This window comes from Halichoeres trimaculatus, unplaced genomic scaffold (genome assembly GCF_033239565.1).
Source record: "Halichoeres trimaculatus isolate MK-OKI-2021-1 unplaced genomic scaffold, fHalTri1.1 fHalTri1_scaffold_13, whole genome shotgun sequence".
NCBI lineage: Eukaryota > Metazoa > Chordata > Actinopteri > Labriformes > Labridae > Halichoeres > Halichoeres trimaculatus.
Genome location: NW_027437191.1, coordinates 21,675,172 through 21,695,508, shown reverse-complemented (window position 1 = coordinate 21,695,508; position 20,337 = coordinate 21,675,172). Strand labels below are relative to the sequence as shown.

Genomic DNA, 20,337 nt, shown 5'->3' with positions numbered 1-20,337 from the left:
GAAAGCATGCAGACACAGTCTTCATATCATGCTGATCCCTGATTTAATACTTACATATAATATAATAAATTTGAAAACAAGACCTTTCATCCCCTGAATTTTCAAAATATGTGATATTGTATTTTTTCTGATATCCTAGAACGAGATTTGATGCCTCTGAAAATAGGTCATTGCCATTTGGTTTTGAGATTTCGACCTTCGTGACGACACGAGGATCCTTTCTTTTTATTGGAGTAATCTGATAAAGCAGCTCCTCCTCTGTGATGTCAGTTAGTCACACATCTGCCACTGAGGGATACATCCACCAAGAGCCAAGTAAAAACGTATAAACTATACATGTTACAGTACCTGTTTGACTCACCACACTGAAGCGTCCTGAGATGATCTGTGTCGAGGTGGATTTTATTCCTCCTGGGCTGCAGAACCGTCCGGGTCTGACTGTGCGGGTTCCAATACAAAAGGACGTATCCTACACTCTGCCATTTTATAAGTGCTATCAATGCCTTACGGTGAAGTTTTGGCAAACAGCAAACTCGCTCAGTCTGCTCCATTCAGTGCGGCGATTTTGTAAATACTGCCATGCTGCAAAAACAGCCCCCTGGCTCTACCCCCTCCGCCCCTCCAATAGAACTGACCAATCAGAGCACAAAGGGCTGTGACGTTGCGAGGTTACTGGAGGTCATTCTCGAAACGGAGCATTTCAACGAGATCTTCAGAATGGCCTAAAATGAGGATATTGAGAACGCTATTGTGGGACAATGAAGGAACTAAATGACTTGTACTGAGGGCAGAAATGCTTTACAGGCATCCTAGTCTGGCATAGTGAAAAGGAGAAACAATCATGATATGTCCCCTTTAATAACTAGATTTGTTTAAATTCAAGACGATGGAGTAGCTTAGTTATTGTGTGGCATATCACATATCCTGAGGCCACAAAGAGGAATCCTTGGTTCAATTTCAACCTGTGACCCTTTCCTTCATGTCACTTCTCACTCATCTTCTGTTTCCAACTGACTGTCCTATCCTCTCTTCTTAAAGGTAATAAAAATGACTGCAAATAGGTAACTTTTGTTTTGATCATACAATAATCAACCTACCACATTTAGAAAACAAATGAGCTTGGTGTCTTCAAACAGAGTTTAAGGAGTTTGAGGAAATCCCCAGTGTGCTGCAGTAACTACATGTGACTATTTTGTCTCTAATGAAAAAGCCCTTGATGATGTTTGACCTCAGGATGAAGTTAAACCAATCACAGTTAAAGTCTGAATGAAAGTAAGAATCCTAACTTGATTCAGTTTCTGATAAATTTTTGATTTTCTGGATCAGTTTGTGATTAACTGTTAGTACATGACCTCTTTCAGCCGGTGCGCTGTGTTTCCAGATGTGAACAATTAGCGTGATGAGAGCAGATTTATCATAACTTTCTAAACTTCAAAGAAAGCACAGAGGTCGCACGAAACAGAGTTCTAGTTGAAGAGAAACCTTCTTCTGAGGGGAACCAGAGAGCAGACCCAGCTGTAAACACCGCCTCATGTTGTTTCACATGTACACCAACAGTCTTGGCACTTGTGACACCCAGCCATGCTCTTTCTTAGTGCCTGTTATCACTGCAGACATGGTTCTTCCCCGCAGCACAGCCTCCATCCTGTCGGGCTAACAGAATGTGTAATGTATGTTTCGCTGTGCAGACGCTTTGCTTGTTGTCTGGCCTGCTTGTGTGTTATTCCCACTTGTATGTTACTCCTTTTGTTTGGGTCTCTGTGGTTTCACTGCTGCGTAATGTGCTCTTTTTTCTGCGCTGGCAGAGGAAAGTAAATTTCCTCCAGGACAGTAAATGCTATCGTTAGGTATCTTTTGTTGTTCGACAGAACTGTGTCACAACTGCAGATAAAAGAGCTTCTTTGACACATTATTTGAGATATTTTTTCTGGATTTCATTTTATTGGTTATAGTAGTCCCAGAAACGTTTTCCAATGGTTATTTTCGGCCCTTTGAAGTTTGGTTGTTTTTTATGTTTATTTGTTTTGTCTTTTTTTTTTCCCTCTCTGTCTCTCTTGCTGCGTCTCTGTCGGTCTCTCCAGTATTAGTGCTGTTTCAGGTTGTTCTTTGTGTGTCGGTGTGGAGAACTGCTTTTTGTCCGACAGGCTGAACAACAGAAGTGCTTCAGCTGCACAAACACAGGATAGAGTAAATCCGGGCTAGTCGGATGGTCAGTAAATCAGTCAGGCAGCCTTTGAACCGGCTTGCTGGACAATTGGAGGAGTCAGCCGGGCAGTTCGGCATGTCACCAGCCTCTGTGCTGACTTGCTAAGCGAGCTGCTTCAGATTGAACCTGCTTTAAGCCCTCAGAGAGGATTTTTCCCCCTCTAAACTCACTCTCTCTTCCCTTCTACTTGTTTTCTGTCAGTTTTCCTTCTCCTCCATCTGGCTTTACTTTCCTTCTGTGTGTGTGTGTGTGTGTGTGTGTGTGTGTGTGTGTGTGTGTGTGTGTGTGTGTGTGTGTGTGTGTGTGTGTGTGTGTGTTTGTCTGGGGGTTGGTGTTTAATGTGTGTTTGTTCTGCTCTTATCTCGTCCACACCAGACCTGCTTTTCAGTCCAAAACCACAACTGTGCCCCGATTGGCTCAGAAACAAACTGCCTCCTGTCTGCTCTCTGATTGGTCCATTCAAATCCCTTACAACAGCTGGAGCATTATTTGATTGTATTCTCGAGGTAATTTATCAGTCAGATATCAGGGAACATGATGAATGGGTCAGTGTCGCAGAGTAAAGAAGCTTTCTGTCTCCGGTGGCGTGTGGGTACACGCAGGTGTGCGGCTCGCTGCTCTGCCCAAATAGAGCCCACCAACGGCTAGCAATCATCCTGACCTCATTCTGTCCAGTATTGATCCCTTTACAGTCCAGACTCCTTTTGTATGACTCAATGAGACTCATCCATCCACCCTCATTCACAGTGTGGGAGCACTAAAATAGAGCACGTATCTGTAATGGCTGGATCATATGACTTTAAGTGTGACGTATTGGTCTGTGGCCCTTCGCTTCAAAATAATGCAACATGGACTGCACACGAGCAACAGTTTGGTGAGTGCAGAGCTCAGGGGTCAGGTTTAATGTCATAAATGTGCTTTTGATTGGGGATGCACCAATACCGACCCTGGTATCAGTTATTGTGTATCTGTGCCCCTCAAAGCTGGATCAGTATCAGTGGAAAGGTGCTGATCCATGGTACCGGTGCAGATAACCAGCTTTATCCCCCTTTTTTTTTTTTTTTTCTTTCCTTTTTTTTTTTTTTTTTTTTTACCAACACTCTTGGTCACTTGATTTTGAATGTTACCTCTGATGCACTTTCTTTGTTTGTTTTTTTTTGCTGAGTTACCAGTCTACAAGGTAAGAATGTTACAACTGAAAATTAACTGCTGCACATTCTGAAGCAGGTTTTTTTTTTTTTTCACCAAACTGCTTATTTAAATATTTTACAGTTTAAGTAAATATTAACTTCAGTAACTCCATATGCTCATTTTTTTGCATTTTACCTAAAACATAATCAGTCTTTTCCCACAGTAGGACAGGCAGGCTATTATTAGACACTGGTATTGTATCGGTATCTGTATCTCTATCGGTATCGTATGGTTGATACCCAAAGCCCAGGTATCAACTGGTATAGGAACCAGAAAAGTTAGATTGGTGCATCCCTACTTTTTATACCTTTATTTAAAGAGAACAAGACAGGATAGAGAAGGAAACAGGGCCAGAAATGTAACATTTTAACTTTGAACCCTACTGCTATCATCATCATGGCTCAAAGTTTAAGTTTCTTTGAAGCGACCAGATACCTGAAGTTTCTCCCAGTATGAAACACTGTATATTCTTCTAAATTAGCATGCTAACCAAAGCCAACATTTTGAAAGCACTGTTGACTAGGATGCCACACAAGCTAATTTTTTTTGTTTTTTCTTTTCAAGTCATATCTTTGGGCTTTTATGTCTGTAATTGGAGAGCACAGGACAGTAGATGGGGGAGGTCAAACGGGGAGAGTGGGGAGTGACATGCCAGAAAGAGACCACCTGCTTGAGAGCAAACCTCATGGAGCGCAAGGCAATCTATACTCCTGGAAGCTGACATTTTAATCTCACCTTACCCTTTGCTGTGCTAATAAGCTGGAACCAAACTCTCTGATAGACAAAATGTGACAGATCCATCTCCACAGGTTTCTGTTCATATCCATGTGTCGACTCAGATTTACCAAGTAGTTTTGCATTAAGAAGAATTTATCCTGGCCTGTTGGTGCAAACAGTTAAAAAAAAAACAGATAACAGAAATAAAATGGTATCACTTCGGCAAGTCGGAGCCCTCAAGATCTGATATGCAAGCCGTCTATTTTTGCTGGATGCCGGAGCAGTGACGCCTCAATTCACACAAAGCAGGTTGAGGGCGACAGGAAGTTGAGCACGGAAACCACATGAAAACGCCTGATGACTTTCAAAATTAAATAAACCATGTCAAAACCAGATCATATTCAGCTTGGCTCCAATAATAAAAAACAGCATAATGACCACAGCCAGGCCAGGAGTCAACAGGAGCAGTGACAGGATGGGTGTCTTGACATGACGCATGATCAGCCTGATGTTAGAGTCTGTTAATAACCGATGTCAAAGGGATTTTGACAAGTCAGAATCAAGCATCTTACACAGCCTGAGAGAGATGATGCTTTTTCCAAAGTATTAACAGGAAAAGGTGAAATGTGCCAGAGCTTCTTTCTCTGGATGGATTTGATTTGCGGGATCAGGTCGTCTCTGGCTTTGCTTTTCCTGTTTTAAATGAATTGAGTATTGAACACAGCTGAGCCATAAATACACAATATTCATGCCACATTTGGGATGATCTCATCAAAATGACTCACGTGGACTTTTTTTAAACATGAATCAATATCCCCACATGGTTATGTTGCAAAGTGGTTGCAGTTCAGTTTTTTATTTGGAGCAAGAACGACTTGTATGATCCAAGTAAGATCATGATTTGGGTTTGAACAAGTCCTAACTCAGCTTGATGCATAACAAGAGTAACTCTAAAGGCCGCCCATTTCTTAAAAAACAGTCAAAACCTTTGCATTCCCCTAAGTCTACACCCTGATCAGACTCTGGCACCTTCCTCTTGACGTCCTGACTTGAACAGCTCATGAAACGTCAAGCACTCAGAGGAGAGGCACCTTCAGCTTGACATGTTGATGAGCCAGTGTACAATCTGCTCTTCTGATTTATGAAAAAGAAAGAGGATTGAACTTCTTGATCACTACGATGATATTTACATGCATGGCGAAGAGATCCGCAATAAAATATTAATTATTCCCCAGATTTTCCCTCTTTGAGTCATAATCTGGTTAAAGTTTACCCGAGCTGAGTGTCTGCACTGAGTCAGCCAGTCAGCATTTTTGAGGTCAAGTGTGCGATGAAGGGTGGAGAGAAGCAGCCAGTTGGGACTTGTTGTTTGGGGATTTTACTTAAAAAGAAAAAATACCAGCTGTGCTCTCAGATGTGAGGCAAGCTGAGTGCCGTCTAAGGGGCTCCATAATTACTCCCCTCTGACTCATTCAGAGTGACACACACTGACACAGGATCTGATCCTCTGGATGCTTTATGGGTTTGAGTTTCAGTGACGATAGAAGCCAACAATGTCTGGAGTCATCTTAACGCTTAATTGCAACCATAAAACTTCTCTGTCCATTTCAGCCCAGCCCAGTCCAGCGGAGGGAGAGAAGTTGACCTGCCAAGTTTGACGAAGAGCTGAAGTGTGTCAGTGGTCACACACACCACTATATTTTAAAGTGAATTGTTAAAATGGCACCTCTGGTAGCAGACTGTATTGTCACACAGTCTGATGGAGACAGAATGAAAGGGGAGGACAAGGAGACAGGGAACATAGAAGTGGGTGTGGGGCGAGGTAAATGGGTGAACAAACACACAAAAAGAGGAGGGGAGGAGAGGTTCAGCTTTCCAGAGGAAGACTGAAACTGGACTCCCTCTGGGGGTTGTGGGTGAACTCATTCAGACCACATGAAGGAGGGAGGGAAGGAGGGAGGGAGGTAAAGTGGAGGTGAGGAGGATTTCCCACTTTGTCTCTCTGAGCGACAACCTCTCTTCTGTCTCCTCTCTATCACCCCTCCTCCTTCCCTCCTCCTCTCCGCTCCTTCTCTACCTTATCTTTAAGACAGTCAGTCAGTCTGCCAGCCAGCATGTGAAGTTGCTTTAAATGTCAGCATTTGAATAGTAATAGAGATTAACTGCAGAAAGATAGAGCCACAGTAAGAGGGGGAGTGGGAAGGCACAGGAGAGAGGTGAATGTCATAAAGATATCGTCTGTGGAAGTTTGGGACACCTGCTAGCACTGCTAACAGTTATCTCTGGACACCTACACTTACACACACATGCACACACACACACACACACACACACACACACACACACACACACACACACACACACACACACACACACACACACACACACACACACACACACACACACACACACACACACACACACTGTCTGATTAGGAAGAGAATGCAGACGGATTTGGTGAAATTCTCCCATGGAGGTGTGATGTATTTAAAGCTGAGGTGTCATGTTGACTGTCAACAGGTCATTAAGGTTGTTTCAGAGTATCACCACCATCAGAAATAGGAGCATCATCACGCTGGAAGTACATCCACACAGTTTTCTGTGTTTTTGTCTTAGATTGGCTGGACATTGCGTGTTTTTCTCTGCTTTAAATGATTAAAAACTTCTATTCCTTTGCTTTAGCCACTTATTTTTAGCCATCAGTGACATTCAGGAGGTTATGTTTTTGGGAGAGTTTGTCTTTCTGTCTGTTTGTCTGTGAACAACATAACTTTAAAAATTACAAACAGATCTTGGTGAAATTTTCAGGAAATGCTCAAAATAGAATAAGGAATAAGTGATTCAATTTTGGAGGTGATCCGGATCACTGTCTGGATCCAGGATTTTTTTTTAAAGGATTCTTTATCATTGTGAGATAGTGCCGTTGTCACCATATGTGTCTATAACTCCATGATAAATGGTCGGTTTGCTTTGAAAACAATATAAGACAAGGTCACCATAACTTCTGACAGATGTAAAAGTACGATCCAGATCCTGGCAATATCCTGGATTCTAGGATCCGGAATATGAATCGTGTCATGGGTCATCAACTTTATTATAATTTTCAACACTGTTAAGTTACAAATTATCGTACAAACCTGCAGCTAACACCAACTTGTAGCAGACAGTCTGCTGAAAGGGAGTATAACATTAAAGTAGGACTCAAGTGTTGGTGACAATCACAATATGCTTGGCAGAGAATTGCGCTCTCTGAGTGCTTTTCTAGTTATTTAATCTTTTGGATCAATTTGTTGTAGACATAGCCCTGTAATATACAGTTTGCTGATGTTACTTGCCAATTTTTCTCCTGTATCCATATTACAGCAGAAATTGTAACTTACATACACATCTATAATTTTTTCATAAACTCCAAGCAAAGACTTCTGTTTTATAGGCTTAATATTTTAATATTTAAGCTGTTTTTAATTTTTTGCACCATTAGACTCAGGCGAATTCCTGGTAATGTATAAAACTACTTGATAATAAATCTGATTTTCTTTCTGACTCTGATATTAAAGCAAGAAATTGAATTTAATTACAAGAAGAAACATGAAGAGCTAAATAGAATTTTGTTTATTTAGTATCAAAATAAGGAGATCAGAAAGCTGTAGTTTGCATTCTCATATAAATGTTGTGTTTCCTCATTATGTAGATATGATTTTAGTTCCATGTACCAGGAAATCATCAGAAATGAGATGATGACATGGTTATTTTTTACTTTTTTTTCTACATTGGATGCCAAACTTTTCCTGTTCCAGCTTCTATCAGTTTCTTTTATGTTTGGTACCACTGTTGGTCTCACAAAACATTCCTCTCCAGAGCTCTGGAAAAGCAACATTACAACCTTTTTCTCCTCTATAGTTGACGCAACCTGTCTGAAACGAGCCAGGGCGAATATTTTCCCTCTCAGATTGCACCTTTTAATGATAAGGTTGCCATGTGGAACCGATCGTTTGCTCAGAAAGGAGCCACTGTCGCATCAAAAAAAGAGGCTGCTCCTCACTTCCTGCTCCTGCTGAACAGGGCGACAGTGATCCTGTGATGGCAGGTCATTAGTGCATCATTCACGCCTCATTGTCTGATGATGGAGCTTTTTGTTTGTGGTTGTCCAAGCACGGACGTGTTCCCAGGTACTGCTTTCAACTTTCACCAGGACCAAAAGGTGTCCTGGCTCTGATTTTTCACTATCTTCTAAAGAAAGCAGGAATATGAGTGTTTTTTTTTCAGACTAGTTTCTGTGTGAGGCCCCATTGTAAGAATTATTTTACACCCATACTTGTTGGTCAATGAAAGACAGCGAGGGAGGTCATTGGCTTTCTTTCAGCACAGAGCCCAAGAGCAAATAAAGGTTTTGTAGGAAATAGTTTGGCGCTTGAAAAGTGCTTGAGTCTGAATTTGAATTGAAAAGCCGCATTAACCCGAGAGAAGAGCGGCAGATATTCAGGAGGAGGGCGGAAGGACAGAAAGGCTCCTCACAGAAGGAAAACACACATTTCTGTTTTACTGTTAGTGTCAATGAAAACCCCTGAATCAGCTCAACACACACATTCGTGCACACACACATGCACACGTCTCAGATTCAATTACAGCATTGTGAGATGAAGGAGAAATTCTTCAGCCTTCAGCACTTCCAATTAAACTACTGCTCTGAGTGTGTGTGTGTGCACCCAGAGTGAAGAGTGTGTGTGTGTAAGCCATGTGTATTAGAGTGTGTGATTCCGCGTGCCAGTGTGTATGTTTAACAGGCGAGGTGTGTGTATATGGGTCTTGGCTTTGATGGCGTTGCGCTGTGCTGCAAGGGCCACTGAGGCGTGACGAGTGAGCGTTTGTGTGCGTGTGGATATATGTGTGTGTGTGTGAGTCTCTCTGATGTCACCTTGTATCATTTCAGGCTAATTTCACCTATTCTCTGAGCGAGGAAGAGAGAACAAGAGGCAGGGAGAGGGAACAAAAAGTAGGAGAGAGTGAATGATAAGGTACAACTTTATTAGTGTCCTTGAGGCGTCGCTGATGCACACACACACAAATTAAATACAACGGTAACAGCAACAGGAGTGCAGAGAATAATATCAGACAGTGTAGTGCAATGTCAGGAGGGCATTGTGGGAAGTTTATACTACAATGTATTGCACAAATTGAGTGAAACATCCATACTTTTTCATTATTTTTGCATTAATTCCTCGCTGCCCTCATCGTCTCTTTTCCCTTTTTTCCACTTTTCTTACATTTGAGCCCAAAACTAAACCATTTAAATGATTCACTACTTTGTAATGTCCCACAAATCCACACAGGATTAGGAAACCGGGTCAATTATTAACTGGACTCACACGAAATTGCGCCGATTTGGATGGAAACAGTATTACTGGTGGTTGGAATTGGATTTTAATGACTTAAACGTAATTATTGTCCTTGAAAGTTTTTCCATTTGCAAAGTGGAGCATCCCTTTTTTTGGGCTTTTTTCTTCCCTTTCTTTTTCCTTTATGTTGCACAGAAGCAACAGCACCGAGGAAAACAATGTAGATCTTTCATGAAGTAAATTCCTCATTCCCTTCCTTCCCCCCTTTTACGCTGCTCCGTCTTCTTTGAACTCGTCCATCACCCTCTTCCACTCATCCCGTCTTATCTGCTCTGGAGAGATAATATCTCCTCCCGCAGACTGAAACGGAGCTCTGCTGATAAATACTAGACAGAAAGATCCAGAGAGAAAAAGAGTGTGTGCTGTTTGGACGCCAAAGCCAGTTGTGTTTGTGAGTCCTCGACATTCCTGTGCAGATTTATCCTTTGGCTCTCAACTTGAGATCAGGGTCAAGATGTGAAGATGTTGGGTCTCAGCCCACCTGAGGTAAAGTTACAGTAATCTGATTGACTCTGTGGAACATCGTGAAGGAATTTGTAGGAATCAGGCATTTTTCCCATCACTGGGTTGACACACAGGTTAGTTCAATTTAAGGGGACATGGGATAACAGTGTTAGGGTGTTCAGCTGTGCTGTTAAGTGTCTGATGCAGATTAATCAAACTGATAAAGCAGAAAAAGGTCAGTTCAAACTGTTAGCTGCTGTTAGTTTTTGAACATTAAAAGTTTGGATTTCTGTCATTTTTCTGCTTCATAGCAGTCATTTCAATCTTTGATCAGGTTTTTTTCCCGTCTTTTCATTTTTCTACACTCATACACTGTTGCTCATTGGCCCTTGATGTAGACCACAAGCTAAACCATCAGCACAATGGCCTTTTCTATAAATATTTATTACTTTCACCATTATTTAGCAGCACGTGCTGGGTTTGAAAGCACTACACCGCACAAGTTTCCCTGTTAACTTTCAGTGTTCAGTAATAAACAGTGTACCCAGTCTGGAAGGGACCCTGTGTCTCTTGTTGTTGTGTTGTACAAACACAGAATCACACTCAGGTATGAATTGAAAATGTTTATGTAAAAAAATTGAACAAAAGAAATGTACAAACAGAAAGTCAGAACATAGAAAACTTTGCAATTTAGCAAACAGTGCAAAAAAAAACAAAAAACAAAACTACTGAATCACCAAATGCTGAAATGCTTCCAAACGCTTTCTAGTTTATAACAAAAAAAAGTTTATATCACTCCAATTTTTCCCCCGAAATATGCATGTTTTGTTTTTTCTTTTTGTTGGATATTTTTCAAAAAAGGACTCAAAATCTCAAAAATCAAGCAACGCATGTTGTAAAGACAACAACTCAATTCTGGACTTTTCACCTTTATTGACATCTTTTCCTCTCTGTCCACTTTGGAAGACAGTGTTGCACCAAAATCCCCTGCTCTTACTGTTTTTGAAAAAAACTAAATGAGTCTGGCTGTACTGGTCAGTAACTCTCCATGAAGTTGTGAAACTAATCATGTAAAGAAAAGAAAAGAAAACTTTGGTTTAAAGTTCTTGACATTTGATCCACCCCCAACCAGCTCTAAGCAGACATCCCAGCACCCTCTTCTTCAAAGTTAAACCTGTGGTGAAACCATAAGATTCTTCTTTGTTGTTGTATGGCACAGTTAAAATATTGCTGGGTTTACAGCCTCCTTGCAACCATCTTTCATGCATATTCTAAATGTTTTGGGCCAATAAGAAGCTAACGGTTTGAACAAAGAATACTTCTGAGCCCCAGTATGTGAAAGACCTTCGTTCAGCTGGAGCCAAACTGAGACCATTTTAACCTGTTGAACAAAGCACTGAAGAAAAACTCTAATTGAAATTCAAATTGAACCTGCTTTGCAGTGATTTCCATTGTATACGAACATGCAGGGAGAATGACAGAGGGATAAAAACTAGGGGACCTTGAGTGCTCCATGTCTTCTGTGCTGTTAAAGTTACGCTGACATATCTCCAACTGATGAACTCGCATATCGTTCGTATCTGGTGTTATGTTCCTGCATATCTTAAATGCAGAGCTCTGTGACCTTATGCCTTTCATAGAGCATGCATGCCTGGAAGTTTTGATCTTCTCTTCATTTCAAAGCATGGTGCACTCACTCTGGCATACATAGAACAGAAGCAATAAGTTGTATGTCTAGTTCTGAGGTTTCAGAAACAGATTGTTATACCCTACAGTTTTCCTGATTTGTCCCCGTTATTCCAGTGATGATTCAGCTCGTCTTTGTGTCAAAATGTAAACTCCTGCTGCTCTAGTAAATGATTTATTATTTCTTTATTTGTGAGCATTAAGTTTTCGTCTTCCTTTTGTAATAATTGTTTGCTGATTTCACAGAGTAGAAGATGCCTCAAAACTTCACTTTGAACTTGATTTAATCAATTTGCTTTTTGACTTTGTTGAAGTCTTTAATAATTTGGCTGTGAGCTGAATACGGTGGCTGCTTCAGGATCTGACAGTAGATGTCTGGATTTAAACAGATTCAATTCACTGAGAGACATCGGATGCACAGAACACACATTGAAAACGAACAGTTACAGAATCCTATCTAACCATAAACGACATCTCTTGGGAAGTCATCTCAAAGGAGACTCATTGAAGATCCAAAGTAGGCCTGGTATCCACGGATCCGAAAAAAATTGTCGCGATAGGATTTTTTTCTCATATCGTCCAGCAGTAACCCAAAGGTTGTTCCAGACAGCTGTGAACCTCGTACTTTGCTTTTTTTAGATTCTTTCTCTGCTGGAATCTACAAGTATTGACCAATCATATTTGATTCGATATTCCGGCATCCCTTGCTTATTATGAAGTGTCTTTCTTATAACATTTTTTAGTGATTGTCGAGAGAAACTAAAAAAGGAGCTCACATCTTTATTTGATGTTAACGTATCCCAGGGACTTCAGTCAGAGCAGACTGTAGCTGTTTGATCTGATTTAATCCTGCCTATTCTGCAGATCTGTTCGATCAAATTGGAGAGAGAGGAAGCTAATCACACCAGCCATTGTTACACATTCTTGCTGTGTTGCCAACTAATAATCTTGATCTGAGCTAATAAGTAGAAACTGAACGTGTTCTCTGTAGTTTTTGCCGTCGACCCCCTGAAGGCCGTCTGCACGAATGTATTTTGCACTTTTTGTTTGAGTCGTCTCTTGAAGATGGAGGTCAGCGCAAATCACCACAAAGTGATTCTGAGCGGCGCTGGCAGATGTTGTGTCTGATGCCATTCAACAATCTTTTTCGAAGAGACTGTGCCCGTCCCGTGTCGCCGTGTGTGTCTATGCGTGTGTGTGCGCTCCCCTCTCTGCCCTTGAGCCTTTATCAAGTCCTTCTAATTATTTTATTATGCAAATGAGTCGCCATTATTTCATTAGCGAGGCAGCCAATCACAGAAGCTGATTAGGGAGTGATTAGCATGCAGGCGGTTTCTCTCCTGCTCCCTGTGTCCTTCTGAATGGAGAGGAGGGGGGTTATAATGACCCATCTGGACTCACACTTATGCATACAGTCTGAAAATTGTTTTAGGGATTTGTTCTACAATAAAATATGTAAAAACACACTTTTTGTGATGTTTAACCTGGGATGATGAGTATTTTTGGAGCAACATCAGAAAGTAGTGGTGCAGGGCATCTTGGTAGACTGGCCTTGTTGTCTTGGTTTTACAGGATCAGTTTGATTACTAATGTGCTCTTCTGGTTTCTGGATTAGCTGAATCAAGCTGAAGTCAGCAGTATTCCTCCTGCTTTATGGCTTCTCCAGAAACTGACGAGTGACATCGCCCAGCTCTACATCCATGTTTTATACGGTCTGCAAACTCAACAGCAGACAGCAGTCATTTATCAAGCAGCAGCAGAAATTACGTCCAGAAGATAGATAGATAGATAGATAGATAGATAGATAGATAGATAGATAGATAGATAGATAGATAGATAGATAGATAGATAGATAGATAGATAGATAGATAGATAGATAGATAGATAGATAGGAACTGTATACAACAAGACTTGGCTTTTTTCGGCAGAGGTAAAATAATACTTCAAGGTCTGCTCTTCTCATTATTGGCAACAACCACTAGCTGTCAGTTGTGTGTGTGTGTGTGTGTGTGTGTATTGGTAAAAAGTTGGCAGGACATTGAGGAAAGAGAGAAGTGTTAACTGAGAACGTGGGCGAGTGAGTGTGAGGGTTGTGTGTGTGTGTGTGCAGACAGTTTCACACATATTTGGTTTCTGCAGACCCCCTTTTCAGCAGAGACGCGCACACACACACACACGCACGAACGAACGAACACACAGCTACTTTGTTGAGCATGTGAAAGCAGCGAGGGTGTCTATCAGAGGTGTGCAGACGAGAAGGGAGAAAGGCTCAGTGATTGACAAATGTTCTTTTTAAACCAGTCAGTAAAGCAGAATTTAAAACAAGGACATGTTTTCTTTATTCCTCTGAAAAGCCAAGGCAAAATACTTCTGTACGACGACAGCGCTGTATCAGAGCTGAATTGATCTGTGTATGTGTGTGTGTGTGTTTATGTACACGGTTGTACACAGCCCACTGCACATATTCTAGAGAACGGTGGGTTAAAATCCAATTTTGCTCTACAGTGTTTACCGCATATAGAAGCAGACATTCCACAGAAACCCTTGAAACTAAATGGAGCGTCTGTGTACGTTTTGTAGCTTTAGTGAGGTTAAACAAGGCCAAACAAGTACTGCAGAAGGTAAACCCAGCCTAAGTGTTTCAGCTCTGTCAAACAACATTTTATCACTTACAGTAAAACGGAATCTCTTCTGCTTTCTTTAGACCCTTTATTCAGAAACACATCTGTGTTTCACTACCAGAAACACAGATGTGAGGTCAATGACACAAGTAGATTATGCAAAACAAGTTAGCAACACATTGAGAGAAAATTAAAGGCAGTTGCAGTTAGAGATGGGTACCAAATCAGGTACTTCAAAAGGTACCGACCGAATTCTGTCAAAAGTACCGAGTACCGATTCATGTAAAATCAAAAGGTACCACGTGTAGGTACCTGAACACATCCTTGTGACTGTGAGGAAGTGAAAGAATAGTCGGTTTTCTATGATGGACATGAACACAGCATTGCAAGGGTATATACTGAAGGATATATATGTTAAATTGAAATATATATGTATAATATTGTTAAATAAATGTATATTTTTTACTATGTAACTACAAAAAAGTACCGAAAATTTGTACCGTTGAGTACCAGTACCGATTGCCAGGTACCGGGCATTGGTACCATATCGTTTCAAATGTGAAAGGTACCCATCCCTAGTTGCAGTATACTGCCAGACCAGAGTGCTACCCCTGACAGAGCCATTTTCAAAACTAAATTTAGACACTTCCTCCTTTAACAAACTTACTGAACATATAACTAGAAAGGTCAACTTGTCACCTTCAAAATAAAAGCCCCCACCCAAAAACTACTTCCTACATTCATGTTCGTCACACAGCTAGCCGTACTTTTGCCCCCCGTGCTTTGCTCTTTTAACTCATGCAGAGAAAGCAACCTTACTACAAGATGTGAAGTGACACACACTCTGTAGGAAACAGGAAGTCATGGAGCTTTACAAACACAAACAAACAGCAGCATTCATCAGACGTGTGTTCTTTAAAGCTGAATTAAATCAACAATAGGAGAGTCTGAAGCAGAGACATGCCTAGTTTTTGGCTCCACGTCATGCCCTCTACATGTCCCAGTGTTTTTTCCACTTTATGACTGGAGGTAACTTGCTGTGACAGACACTTAATTGAACTGAATGGGGGGTGAGCTAAAGCGCACAAAGAGAGGGAGAGGCCGGTTTAAACAACCACCCCGAGTGGGTTGTGAGTCACAGGCAGCCATTCAGCCAGCAGCTGAAGACAGTTGCTTAGTTTGATGTTAACTTGTTTCTCCTCCGGCGCTGGCTGTCACCTCTTGGTATCCCACTGTAGCGGGGGGCTGGGATCAGCAGGGTATCTGAGGGCCTGTCGTTCTGCTCTCCATCACAGCCGCCACAGCTCGCTCGAGGACACAGGTAGCGGAGCTGAAGCACTAACTGAATGCTGGGAGATTTATGCTGCTGCCAGGGCTGGTTGCTGATAGTGCTTCATGGTGGCTTGGTCCCCTAAACCTGCTTCTTTAATGCTTTTTTAATAGTTGTGGACACAGTTGAAGCATGTGTGTTGTGTGGTTCTTGGAGCTGAGGTTTGATTTCACTCCAGAAGAGTAAGGGTGCCAGGAAGCCCAAAAATCCTGTGTTTTATTTGAACATCTTTTGCTTAGTCAGATTGGAGTCTCTTTAGGACATTTGTTGTGTAAGAAGACTGCCACACCTACCTATAATGATGTGGTTTACTGTCACAATCAACCTTAGTCATTACCTCTTATTAAAAACATGTACCAATTTGTTTCGTGATTTAACTTGTGTTAAGTCTCCTTGTCTGTGTCTTTGTTGAGATTTGTTGAGGTCAGAGCAGCGATCTACCAATTCCCAAATAAAATTGGTTCTTTACGCCTTTTCATAGTTAACAGATTTTATTTTTGAAAGAAATTTATGTTTGTAAATTTCAGTCTTATATTCAATGACAGCTGCTTTTATTTGATTTTAAACAGTTTTTTGACATGTTAGTGAAGTTATTTTTGCAAAACTGTCTAACTTTTGCAATTTTTTTTTTTTTTAATGAAATATAGATTTTAATTTTCTTAGACAGGACAGTTTGTCATTGCAAAAAAGATTATATGCAGCCAAAGTTTTTTTTTCCTTTTTCCTTTTTTGTGCCAGTTCTTTCTCTACCCCATGCACTCTTCAAGTTCCACTCACAACCAAATATGAAGATTTGTCTCCATGTCACCAGCTTCTACTCTTGAGCCAATGTCAAGAAGGACAAAGACGACACATCTCTGTGTCCACTAACTGCCAGTGACTTGAATCAGATGGCCATGTGGCTTTTCTTAGCCATCCTCTCCTGGCCATTTTATTAACACAAGCAGTGCGGCACTCACAGGTCAGTGAATCAGATAGCTCGCAGTAGCTGGGATGCTATATCCATCAGCAATATTGCCAGTACAAGCCACATATCACTGCGACTTGATTATCTCCGGTAGCTGTCGGGGACAAGTGGCGTCTCTCTGTATTAGAGCGAGTCGGTGCCACAGGCAGCCAGCTCACACATGGGGGTCCTGAGGCCGTGGTGATGGGCTCAGATGATCAGCTGAAGGCTCTGGTGTTTGAGTCAGAGGTGATCCTGAGAGGCCCTGAGTGATGGCTGTCGGCGCTGGGGCTCCTGGTGGTTTGTTAATGAGCTGAGACACGGTCACGCACAGGAGAACATCAGACAGGGAGGAATCTGAAGATTTATTGGAGAAGACAGAGCAGAGTCTGTGTTCATTCTGTCAATAATCATCCCTTCTTTGAGGTAAACTAAAACTTAATGTTATTTTGTCTTTGCAGGAAGCTGTACGTTTGACGAGAGCTTCAGTCAGTGCGACTACCAGCAGGACCCCTACGATGACTTTGACTGGACGCACATCAACACCCAGGAGGTGCCGTATGTCTCACCAGACCTGCCACAAGGTAAGACTTTAAGATGTTATATGAAAACAGAAAAATGTTTTATTATTTTTATTTAAAGTAATTTTTTTACATTCATGACAACAATACATCCACATTAGGCAACTGCTTATCTATATATCCATGCTTTGAATGTTTTTTTCCTGGCTTCCTTTCTAATCACCCACCCCTATTAAATATTTGATTTTGATTGGTTCAAAGGCAACAATAACTGAATCCCATTGGAGAAAGATAAAACCACTCCTGCAGATCCCTGCCCTCCCTGTTGGGATTCTGATTTGAATATCTATCAGTCTATTATACCGTGTACTGTCTTTCTGCCAGCCCCACCCCTTAAAGGAAGCAGTCAGACTCTCCAGTTAGGACCTGAGTTCCTAGTGGTTCAAAGGCGCCATGGATCATCTTCATTTATTCTTTATCATTCCTCCTACCATGTTCCAAATGGATTATATTTTTCAAAGCTTCATCATGCCTGTAAGCTCTGTGGCTTCACCACACTCTGCTGTGCATCAGGTGTTCAGCACCACTTGAAGCCAAGACCTGATTTGGTTTTCACCTCTGGCAAAAATGCATTGGTATATAAGCCTCTCTCTGTCAGGTTGAAAAAAAAAATTGTGATAATTTCTCACATTTCAATTTCAATTTAATAATATCATTTCCACTTTGTATCTCATAATTGTAAACAAGCATGTCACAAATTTTGATTTTTTAATTCATACTTTCAACATAATTTTGATTTGATTGAATGTAACTTCAACTTTTGTAACTCATAATTTATCTCATAATCATGACTTCCTTTCTCAAAAATTTGACCTTTTGTCCAATAATTTCATTTTTTTTATCTCAAGATTTTGACCTTATCTCGGGAGTATGACTGTATATCCCATAGTTTTGATTTTTAATCTCACGGTTTTGACTTTTAAACTCACAGATCAGATTTTCTATTTCGAAAATTTGATTTCTTATCCCATAATTCACTATTTTAGTTTCAATTTTTTTTTCATACACCTGACTCTTTATCCCAGAAATATGACATTTAATCTTAAAACTTTGATTTTTTTGTCTCATTAATTTTACCTTCTACTTCTTAAATTTGACTTTTTGCCCATATTTTTGACCTCTCATCGCATATTTGCTTTAAATAGGAAGTTTTGAGTTTTGTCCTCCAATTTTGGCCAAGTATCTCATAATTTTAACCTTCAGATTCTATAATTACTATCATTAGTAGTAGTAATAGTATTTTTAAAGGAATTCAAGCTTTAGAGAACCACCTTTTTAAATTCAAGGATCCAACACAAAGAGTTTAGATCCTTGCTGTTTTTTTTTGCCATACCTGTGAAGTGTTTCATCTGTAGGGATGTATCCATCAACAACGGGTTGGCTGATATTAGACGTGTTAAATCAGAACTTTGAATATTCATTATTTAACCTCATTAAGAGTTCAAGTGCAGGACTTTTTGGTCATTGTTGAATTTCATGGTTCTGTATTTGGAGATTGTACTTTGGTTAGGGTCTGAGCTCCCCTCCTCTCCTCTTTAATCAGTTGTTTTTTTCCTCTACAATGATGATGAAGAGGAAATTAAATCTTTCTGCCTGCGGGCTGAGGGTCTAATTAACAGAATATGAGGTCATTAATCAACGGCAGGGAACAGGGAAGGTTGCATACACACTTTACAATGTTAAAAGCTAAATGTTACAGCAGTTAGCAGCAATGCAGTGTTGACATTAAGTTGCTGGCTACATCCAGGAATGTGGACTGGTAGGAAAGCTGTGTCACTGACCACGAGTGAAGAAACTGGATACATGAAGCAATCACTGACATGTTTGAGATGGTTTATTTCTTCAACTCCCCCGTCTACTCCTAAAATCATCTCTTCTCTCCTTGTCTTTTACCCTTTCCTCTTTCCTGTGCTGTTCCCTCTTTTCTCTTCCTAACTCTCGTCTCCTCACCAAGTCTTGTTTTCTTCTTCTGAAACCCCATCCTGTTCTGCTTTTCTCTTTTTCTACCACTTTGTCTCCTCTTTCCTGTCCTCACTGTCCACCAGCCTCTGTGTTGTCCTCCTCTAACCTGTTTTCTTCCCCAAACTCTTGTCTACTTCTCCGTACTACCCTGCCTCGTTTCCTCTCCTCCTTATCTTCTTTCCTTTTTTTGTCCTGCCTTGCACCCAGTTTTCCTTCTTAAACTCATATCTCCCTCCCTGCCCCGTTCCTTCCTTTACTTTTCTAAACTCTTGTCATCCTATTTTTCCTCTCGTTTCCTCACCTTTTCCCTCCTGTCTCTTCCTTTTTCCTGTAATGTCCTCCTGTCTTCTCTCACCTCCTTTCCTAATCTTGCCTCCTCTTCTCCCTCTCTTCCTCTCAGTCCTTCCCCTTCCCATTATTTCTTTCCTCCCCCTTCTTGTCCTTTCCTCCCTCCTTATCTCCTCACCTCTCCTCACCTCCTGTGTTGTGGAAGATATGACTTGTTGCCATGACAATGCAATGCCATTATTTATCTCTCGTGCTTATCATCCCGACAACCCAGCCTGCATGACATTTAGAAAAGGTTCGGTTCAACACCAGCACTTAACAAGTTTTACACAAACACACACTCTCACACACACCTCCTTCTAAAATGTGTGTGTGAGAGCATCCTGCTGTCTGCCGACCACATGTGGTCATGCATACTTGACAAAAAGAGAAGGGTGCCTTGCCCAATGGTCGTCAAACAGTCGGTGTTGTTAATACAAAGGGTTGTCACTATGCAGAGAGGGCAGAGTTGGCAGTGTGAGGAGGTTAAGTACGCTGCCCAAGAGCTCAGAGGCCTGAAATTAGCATAGCATTAGCGTCTGTGGAAGCTAGTGGAATGAGCTGGGGTGCAGGGGTGGCAGGGCAGGTTAATGGAGATTGCTAAAAGGGGGGTCAGAGTGCTGCCTGGAGGTACAGGGGGCATGTGGGGGACATTTGAAGTGTTAATTTTGCCAGCAGGGTGTGAGACGCTGCTGCTTTGGATGGAGAACCACGCTGCTGGAGGGGACCGAGACACATCATTTGGCTAAGTTTTATATTTGAGGGAAGAAGTAGGGAATGGGTGTGTGGCTGAGCTAAATGCCTTGCCTCGGGACACATCGGTAATGCCTGTTGTTAGAATTGTTTTCCCAGGAAATCCTCGCTACCAGTAATTTAAAGGTACGCTGGTTTGGCTAGCTTCAGTCACCCTGAGGCTATGGCATGATTTAA

General features: G+C 41.3%; 1 protein-coding gene across 17 annotated transcripts in view; it reads left to right on the top strand.

Moving 5' to 3' along the window:
* Window positions 1-20,337, top strand: part of ptprk (protein tyrosine phosphatase receptor type K) — a 142,327-nt gene that overhangs the window by 45,177 nt on the left and 76,813 nt on the right. For all 17 annotated transcript variants that reach the window (XM_074684872.1, XM_074684874.1, XM_074684870.1 and 14 more), the window contains one exon: window positions 16,999-17,121. In XM_074684872.1, coding sequence (XP_074540973.1) covers window positions 16,999-17,121 — 123 coding nt within the window. The remainder of the gene's footprint in view (window positions 1-16,998; window positions 17,122-20,337) is intronic.